Source organism: Engraulis encrasicolus, chromosome 5 (assembly GCF_034702125.1).
Source record: "Engraulis encrasicolus isolate BLACKSEA-1 chromosome 5, IST_EnEncr_1.0, whole genome shotgun sequence".
NCBI lineage: Eukaryota > Metazoa > Chordata > Actinopteri > Clupeiformes > Engraulidae > Engraulis > Engraulis encrasicolus.
In genome coordinates this window covers 733,806-743,444 of record NC_085861.1, presented here as the reverse complement: position 1 = coordinate 743,444, position 9,639 = coordinate 733,806, and the positions used below count along the sequence as shown (strand labels likewise).

Below are 9,639 nucleotides of genomic sequence, written 5' to 3'. Positions count from 1 at the left end.
TTTTGCACTTTCGCTTGGGGCCCCATCTGAACCTAGAATCGCCTCTGGAAAGCACATGATGTCACTGTTCAGAATTAATTAAAAACCCAAAAACCCCCTTAAAAGTTATTCTTTTTGGAAAACTCCCGTCAATAAATCCACGATTATAAAATTTCCCCGACATATCATAACGTCATCTGATATTTGATTGGCCGAGAGGTGGTCAATCCAGGTGGACAAAGGACAGGGATTGGTCAGGTGTACAAGATGCCCCACACCTGGGAGCATAAAAGACGACGAGCCCAGAGCTCGAGAGGATTTTTGCCAACGGAGTCCCAGAGACCACCTGAAGCATCTCCTCAGTTGATCAACTTCGCGGTTTGCTGTCTAGTAAGGTAGGGAAATTAAGGTGTCTGCCAGCTTACATCAATGCATTTCAAAACCTATCACAGATAAAACGGCTTAGATGACAATGCCACGTTTTTTATATAGCCTATTTTTAATCATCTTTGTAGGGAACTCAACTTCCCATCATGCTTTGCAACTAAGGGAAGTGACCACACACTCCAGTGTGCGATTGGCCACGCTCGGCCAACCCCTTCGCGTTCTCTGACACGGATCACCAATGTGTCGACACACCTAAGCCCGAGGCCTGGAGCCCGCCTGAGCCAGCCCTTGGAGGCTAGTGAGGAACCTTGCGAGGACAGAGGGCCCCGGAACCCTTTGTCTAGATTGGAACTTTAACCCACAGGTTACCAGCCACGCCGCTGAGAATTTCCTTCTACCTGCATGGACACAGGAACCAAGTAATCTCTTAAGTTGGTGAACCCACTTCCAGCTTCTCAGCTGAGAGAGACCTACTCGGATCTACATGGACTTTCCCGCAGGACCTACATGGACTTTATCACAGGACCAGTAAGGACTGGTCCAAAAACCGCAAGCCAAGCCAGTCCACCCACAGGACTTGTTCACCCATTCCATGGACGGAATCCACCCAGACAGAGCTCTTGGACCCACTTCACCCACAAGGGCACACGTGAGAAAATGGCATTATCAATATGGGCAAAGTACAGTATAGTTTAGTCACAAGGACTATTGATTCGTATGTCTGATGATATCATGCATAATGCTCAGAGACTGTGATTTAACTTGCTATCTCGTTTGTTACTTTGATAGATACACACATCTATCTCTACTTCTCTCCTCTCTAACTTCTCTCTATCTCTCTGCTTGAGGCGTAATCACACCACTGCTAGCCTAGCTACCTAGCCTTTGTTTGAGTAACCTCATGTTCACCCAGATGAACCTAATTCCTACCTGTAGCCTAGCCATAAGCTACATTGGAATGGGATAGCATCCCTTGCCACCGGAATAGGCTAAGCTAACCTAGCCTATTGTCTTGATAGCCCAGCTATCTACTTTAGTCTGACTCCAGGTGAAGCCTGGTGTGAGGAGTTTATCCCACACTCCCAATAACGTAATTTCAATTGCATAACTGCAGTTGTACCTACATCTATGTCAAATCTTATGTCAAATCACAAAGCTACCATCATCAAACCAAGAAATTCCGTGCTGTTTGGTCACAAAATCATCAGATGACGAATTAAATGAAATCCAAATGGTCTTCCTACTCCTGAATGTGCCCAGTTTACAGGACTACCAGTTACATGTCCTATGAAGCCTATTTGTTTAGCCAGGAGCAGCAAGCAGCAGATGCACAGGCAAGCATGAGCAAAGCACACACATCCCACTCTAAGGAAGCTGTTTGACACCACACCCTACATTATTATATTCAGGTATTCTTAGAGACAGTGAACATTTGAGTATTTATTTTTGTATTCCATATAGGCAAACGGAATGTATTTATTCCCCCTTTACCACTGCCCACAAGACCTACTGCCCCCTCCTGTCCACAGCCAAAAAGAATTGGAAATAGTCAAAATAATAAGCCTGCTATATTTTGTTAGGCAATTAACTTAATAAATGGCTGTTTTTATACATATACATATATTTTTGTATTGTTGTTGAATTTATGGCTTTTGCTTGCTCATGGATTTATATTCACTGCACTTTTGTAAATAAACCGCAACCTCCAATTTCCACAGTTGCCAAACCCCCATGGGGGTGACTTCTCGTTACCTCGCTCGCACACACCTAGAAGCACGAACACAGCTTGTGCACAGACACGCACGCACGCACGCACGCACGCACGCGCACACACACACTACACACAGCACCAGTAGTGTACAGGCATGTACTAACACATCTTACTTACCATGCCTTGGTGGATGTTGTGACCACTGGCACCAGCTTCTGGAGAACATCATCAGGGCTGAGGAGATCAGTCTGGTCTTTCTCTGGGGTCTTCAGGTATTTCTGCAGGTCAAACCCATCCAGGTGCTCTTCTGACATCGTCAGCTGGAATTTCACAGTCCTCCACTCTCCTGGTAACAGCATCTCTACAGACAGCGTTCCTTCCTTCATGTTGATGTGCTCCACTACAGTATGCTGATTCAGCTCATTCAGACAATAGAACAGGTTGATCCTTCTGTGTGACCTCCTCTCACCTCTGATCTTCGTTTTAACATACTGGCCTGCATCTACTGAGTTCTGTGATTGGCTGCTGTTCTGTGACAGTAGGTCTTGTAGGTGTTTCTGATTGGACTCCAGTGAGAGGCCCAGAAGGAAGCGGAGGAAAAGGTCCAGGTGTCCATTCTTACTCTGTAAGGCAAGAGCCACTGCAGTCTTGTGCAGGTCATGAAGTGTTGCAGCTCTGAACAGAGCAGAGAGCCCAGAGGTTTGTTGTTGATCAGACATGTTTCTGTCTTTGTTACTGAAGCTGAGAAACACATACAAAGCTGCCAGGAACTCCTGAATGCTCAGATGAACAAAGCAGAACACCTTCTCCTGGTACAGCCCAGACTCCTCCCTGAAGATCTGGGTGCAGACTCCTGAATAATCTGAGGCCTCTTCAGCATTCATGCCACACTCTCTCAGGTCTTTTTCATAAAAGATCAGATTGCCCTTCTCCAGCTGCTGGAAAGCTAGCCGTCCTAGGGACAGAATGGTCATCTGGTCCCAGTCAGTGTACTTCTTACTTGTATGATCAGAAAGTGTATGTACATCTGGGTCAAGGAAGCTGGATTCTCATGACCCTTGTCTTTGGTCAGGATAGAAACCAAGACAGTGGCTGCCATCCAACAGAAGACTGGAATGTGGCACATGATGTAGAGGCTCCTGGATCTCTTCAGGTGTGTGATGATTCTGCTGGCCATTTCCTGATCATTGATGTTGTTCCTAAAATACTCCTCCTTCTGTGGGTCAGTGAAACCCCTCACTTCTGTCACCTGGTCGACACACTCAGGAGGGATCTGATTGGCTGCTGCTGGTCGGGAGGTGATCCATATTTGAGCAGAGGGGAGCAGATTCCCTTTGATAAGGTTTGTCAGAAGGGAGTCAACTGTGACAGGGTCTGATACATTGTATATGCATTTATTATTCTGGAAATCCAGAGGAAGCCTGCTTTCATCAAGGCCATCAAAGATGAAGGCAATGTTGTACTTTTCATCAGTGGAGAAGATGAGGTCAGATGTTTTACCGAAAAAGTGATGAACAAATTCTATGAGAGTGTATTTCTTCTCTTCCATCAGATTTATCTCCCGAAAAGACACAGGAAACAGGAAATCGATATCCTGTTTAGCCCCATCTTCATCCGGTTTGACCCCATCTTCCTCGGTTTTGGCCCAGTCCAGAATGAACTTTTGCACAGAGATTGTCTTCCCAATTCCAGCAACTCCCTTTGTCATAACTACTCTGATGCGTTTGTTTTTCCCAGATGAGCACTTGAAGATGTCAGTGGGTTTGATTGGTGTTTGCCTCTTAGGTGTCTTTATCTTGGATGTCATCTCAATCTGGCTGACCTCATGTTCAGTACTGACCTCTTTACATTCCCCCTCTGTGATGTAGAGCTCTGTGTAGATCTCCTCCAGAGATGCAGCTCCTCCCTGCCTTGGGATGACGTAATGCACATTATGGAACTTCTTGGATAGCTTGTCTTTGAGTTCTTGTTGGCATCTTGGAAACAGCCCATCTATACAGATGGTTCAAAAACATTGTGTTGGCCATATTAAACACATAAACACTCATATAAAAATATTTCCTATGAACTGTAGGAGGCCATATATCTAGATACTATTAATTCAAATTAAACATGCACACATACAGTAAATAGTGGGATTCATCAATTGTCCACAATTGTGAAACCTTTCTCTTATATTCAAGAGTTTGCTTAGTTACCTTGTTGACCTAGTAACAATAATGTGCCTAATTAAATGAAGAGAATGTTACTAAATAGATGCTAAAAATAAGATAGATATCAAGATACGTTTTATTGATAAAACAGGCACACATACAGTAAATACAGGTAGTGGGATCCATCAAATGCCCCCAATTGTGAAATATTTATCTTATTTTTAAGAGTTACCAAGTTTACCTAGTAAAGATAATGTATTAGGGTGGTTGACGATTAAGGGCGTAACGCAAAAAAAAAAAAAAAGTTTTTCAAATTCCTGAAAAAAATGATGGATAAAAATTGGAAAAAAATAGAAAAAAAATAAAGCACTTAGTGGTCTGTGGAATTTCACCTTATTTTTGCCATTTTTGGGAAAATGTGTCCTGCATCAACACATAGCATAGGCATGTCACACCGCAGGAAAATGGAGTCACACCACAGGGAATTAACTGCATTATGGCCATTTTAATCCTTTTGTATACATGACTGACATCTGAGCTCATGCTAACTTGATAATGATATTGTGTTTAATCTTAATATGTGTTTTCATTAATAAAAAAACCTTTTTTTCCTCCTATAAGAGCAGTCACACCACAGGACACCATAAAATGAACCTAAGCATTGTGTGACAGAAAGATTGCAATATGAAGACATATTAAGAGGTTAAGAGTCACCTTAAACTTCCACAGCACTCTCCAATAACTGAGGTACTGACTGGTTAGGAGCCAGTCTTTAAGACCCTTGTAGTTGGCCTTGCAGCTGCCCATTCACAAACATTGACATACATGTCACCCCACAGGACGCAATTTGTGTTATGAAATTGAACTTGTAGTTAATATTACTGTCTTGAGAGTTTTTTCCACATTCACATATCTTAATCTAAAGTTAAGATTTATGCAATCATGCCAAATGCTTCATACATTATTCAAAATGTTGTTGGTTAATTTATATATATATTATTATATATTGTTTCATTAATGCTACAGTCACACCGCAGGAAATTTGACATATAAAACTTAACATAAATCTTAACAAAAATGTTTCTTCTCATCTAAGACTAATATGAAACATAATGCACCACATCTTCTTTCATTGACATTTGTTTTTTAAAGGAAAATAACAGTTTTGTAGGTTTTTAACCAATGTTACGAAAAAACAAGGCGTCACGTCTCCCACCCATTACCTAACAGAATAGATAGTGAAAGTAATGTTAATAGAAAGCAGAACATACCAGGCTTCTGTACTGGTTGTGCCGGAGTTGAGGTCTCAGCACCTGGAGGACAGAGGAAGCCTTTGAGTTCTTACCTGGAAGTAACTCAAGAAACAAGTAGAACGTATAGCTACCAATAAAGCTCATTTACATCTTTGGTCACACAGTTACACAATACAGCAGCAACATACATCATAATAAGACATAAAAACGTCATCACAAAGAGAAAATACACATACAAGGATAGACATACCATATGGCAATGCTCATTGTAATAAAGCACATTAGTGATCACATCTTTTGGTTAGCTTTCAGCTGTCACCACCAATCAACAACCACCCCTGTCATATACCCCTGTATGTTCCTCTTGGACACATCATCCGCCGCCTCCATTCCCACTGTTATGCCGATGATACCCAGCTCTACATCACCACTACAACCATCTCCCCTGCCATCCTTTCCAACCTCACTGGCTGCCCTACTGACACGAAAACCTGGATGAACCACAACTTCCTCAAACCAAATAGCAATAAAACTGAGGTCATCATCTTTTAACCCATTGACGCCTAAGGCACCAGCAAAAAAGGGTGCTGAATGCCTGAGCCCTTTTTAAGAAAAGCTGTCCTAAGCCTATGTGTTCATTCATCTCAAACAAACAGATCTTTTTAATAAAGTTGTCTCAAATCTCACGAGCCTGAATGTTGTGTAATGCAGCTCCAGGCGCCAGAGCCAATGTTGCGCAACGCAACATCAGGCATCAATGGGTTAACCAAAATTGTTCCCTCCCACCTTTTCCGAACTTCGCACTCTGTATCGACATAGAATCTGTCACTCTCCCTCCCCCCTCATCAGAATCTACTGTACATGAACTCTCCGTCAAATCGCTTAACCAAAACATCCTTCTTCCACCTACTACACATTGTATGTGTGTGACACAGTCTTTCCACCCCAGCTGCAGAGACATTAATTCCTTCATCACCTCCAGACTCAACTACTGCAATAATATCCTGTATGGCCTACCCTCCGCTGTTCTTCAAAAACTACAACACGTCACGTTCATAACTCTGCTGCCTGGTGGCTCACCCACTCCCTCTTCAGAAAACACATCACCCCTGTCCTCCGTTAACTTGACTGACTTTCTATAAAACAAAAAATACACTTCGAGATCCTCCTCATTACCTACACAGCCCTCAACAACCAACAACTTGACTGACCATCGTCATTTCCCTCGCCCGCCAACTCCGCTCTGACCAAATACTGAACCATCGGAAACAGAGCCTTGACCATTGCTGACCCTTTGGAAATCCCTGCCCCTGGTCATAAGTAACTCCGATACACTGATTTCCTTTGAAGCGCCCTCTCAAAACCCATATGACACTTGATATGTCACTGTCAGATCAACATAAGGGGGGAGGGGGGTGTTGACTGACGCACTGGACTCATCATTTGGTACAGAAATAATTAGAGGGAACATTGCTACTCACCATAGTGATGATGGACGTTGGAGATGTGGGTGGAGATGTTGAAGTCCCTCTGAGCTGTGCTTTCCAACACAGCTGGAGCAGAGACATTGCTCCCACCCTGAGCTGAGACGTTCACATCAGGGGCCTTTCTAGAAAGGCAGTTCCCCATGAAAGATGTTTGCAGGCTTTAATACTAAAATATGTGATCAATAACCTTCAAAGGGCCCCTGTCTGTCAGCTGGAGCGTTGACGTTGCTTCCACCCTGAGCTGAAATGTTCAAAGGCTCCATGTCTTAACCACAGCCTGTGGCGGTGACTCCTGCAATGAGACAGGCCTGTTAGATAGGCTAGTATTACGCCAAGTCCACATGTAGTTTCTGTTTTAATTATCAGGTGTGGATTGTACAAGGACAAGTGCACTCTATTTTGAACATTTAGCCCCTTTACTGAATTGTCTACTATGCAGTAGAGTGGTCCTCACCAAAGTTTTGATGCTTGCTGCTGTCATTTTCCTAACTTGGATTTCATCTCAACTTGTCTGAAGAACTTTGTCTCAACAAAACACTCCTTAAAACACACACACACACACACACACACACACACACACACACACACACACACACACACACACACACACACACACACACACACACACACACACACACACACACACACTATGACTATGCAGAGAGTCTTCGGAAGTCGATTAAGACTTGGTCATTACCATTATGGTGACAATAAGGTTACAACAATAGCTCAGTGGGCTGTATCTCCTCTGTGATATGTACCAGAAGTACACTCTCTACTCATCTCTTCATCTCCGGCACGCTGCCAAGGAGCTGGAGAAATGTAGCAGGGAAGCTTTGGGGAAAACAACACAGTCACGTGGCTCATACCAGATTCCTAAGAACTACACAAGAAATGTCATAACGTTGGCTCCACCTGCCCTCACACTGTCTCTGCTCACACTACACATAGCAATGCAGCAGACAAAGAAGTCAAGTGGTTCATTCCCAATGGCTTAAGTGAAAGCTGTGAAAGCCCATTGGGAAACTCCAACTCCCATTGTCATTGTGACACAGCACTCCACAGCACACAAGTGAACACTGCACATTGCACACAACGAAATTGCATTTATGCCTCACCCGTGCAAGGGGGCAGCCCTCAGTGGCGCCCCATGTGGAGCAGTGGGGTGGGACGGTATCGGGAGTCAAACCGGCAACCTCTGGTATGCAAGTCTGACGCCCTAACCGCTCACCCATGACTGCCCTTAATAGCATGCCCTTAATAGCATGTACAACCAGATACACCTTTGGGGAGAACAACAATGTCACATGATTTGTACCTTCAATTTTGTTTTAAATGTAATTATACAAACAAGCCACACTGTGCATTCATTCTACCTCTGCACTCAGCAGCTTTGGGGAGTCTCATGGTTCATACCCCATACTCAATAGTACAGCCACAACCAGACTCCAACTAAAGGCGGATTCATACTTAGCTTTACTGGCACCTCATTCATACCTCCCTCGCGACGATGGCGTGCGTTCAAAATGACGTCACACGCCCCTCCGCAAGCTGCCGTGGTGCGAGGCCGTGCACCCCACATTTTTTGTAAATTGCCGTGTGCCACCAGCGAACATGCAGGTAGGCAGACAAAGCAGGAGTTGCGAAGAGAGGCTACAGCTACTGCAGGCTCCTACAGAATGGACCCTGCATCATTTTGACGAAAATAAAATGTCCTTGAGAGTCATTTTATCTTCTCCCTTAAATGTTGTTCAGTGAAACAATTGTTTACTTTGTTCAGAAGCACGTTGTGTTTGGCGATCTATTTATAAATTCTGCAGCCAGAGCAATGCTCTCACATGGTCTTGGAATGATCTGACAATGTAGGCTACAACAAAAATATATGTTTCATTGTGGTAAGTCATAAGTCAGACGTTCAGTAGCCCTAAAGCAGCCGTGTTTGGCTTTCTATTTTTATACATCTGTAGAACTCACACTGCGAGTTGCGGAAGATGCTGCCATTTCTCTCATGAACAGCAGAGGGCACACTTCCAAAAATGCAAGCGAAAGCCTGTTAATGGCGCTTTTGACTATGACTGGTCTGCCACATTTTAATGGTTCTCGCGCCAAATGCGCCAAAAGTGCGCACGTTAAGTATGCAGAGCACTTAAGTCTCATGGTTCATACTCAGTAGCATGTACAGCCACAACCAGTTTTTTTTTAGAGACATTGATATTTCGGGGAGGAAACGCCGCTTATCAATTAATCATAAGTCGATCGATAAGGCTATCAACTAATGATTAATGAATTAATCGATAATTTGCATCCCTAGTGCCCAGTGACATCAGTGAAGAGTGATGACGTGCAGCTCCTGTGTGAACATTCCTTTTGTGACTACAAACACAACACAAAGCAGGGGCTAGACCAGGGGTGCATTTCTCAAAGCCGTAGACGCTAACTACATTAGCTACTTTGTTGTTTGCAATGCAATTTCCCATTGGCAACCACCCAAGTTGCTAACCAGCTAACAACTACGCTTTTGAGAAACACAACCCAGATGGGTCTTCAACACATGCAAACAGTGTATGCACATAAACATGTAGAACACACCAAACCACATTGCAAAACGGTCTAGTCTGGGATTATGTACATAGGCTTGGCATAATATTACCAATCAATGGGATGACAGC

General features: G+C 43.6%; 2 protein-coding genes across 2 annotated transcripts; both read right to left on the bottom strand.

Moving 5' to 3' along the window:
- Positions 1 to 202: 202 nt before the first annotated feature.
- Positions 203 to 3,051, bottom strand: LOC134448741 (protein NLRC3-like). The gene is made up of 2 exons (XM_063198394.1): positions 2,255 to 3,051; positions 203 to 257 (listed from the first exon to the last, which is right to left on the bottom strand). The coding sequence occupies exons 1-2, from the start codon at positions 3,049 to 3,051 to the stop codon at positions 203 to 205; spliced, it is 852 nt and encodes a 283-aa protein (XP_063054464.1).
- On the bottom strand, positions 3,048 to 7,112 carry LOC134448740 (protein NLRC3-like). Its single transcript, XM_063198393.1, has 3 exons — positions 6,965 to 7,112; positions 5,502 to 5,543; positions 3,048 to 4,069 (listed from the first exon to the last, which is right to left on the bottom strand). Exons 1-3 carry the CDS (start codon positions 7,110 to 7,112, stop codon positions 3,048 to 3,050), a joined length of 1,212 nt encoding a protein of 403 aa, XP_063054463.1.
- Positions 7,113 to 9,639: the final 2,527 nt, after the last annotated feature.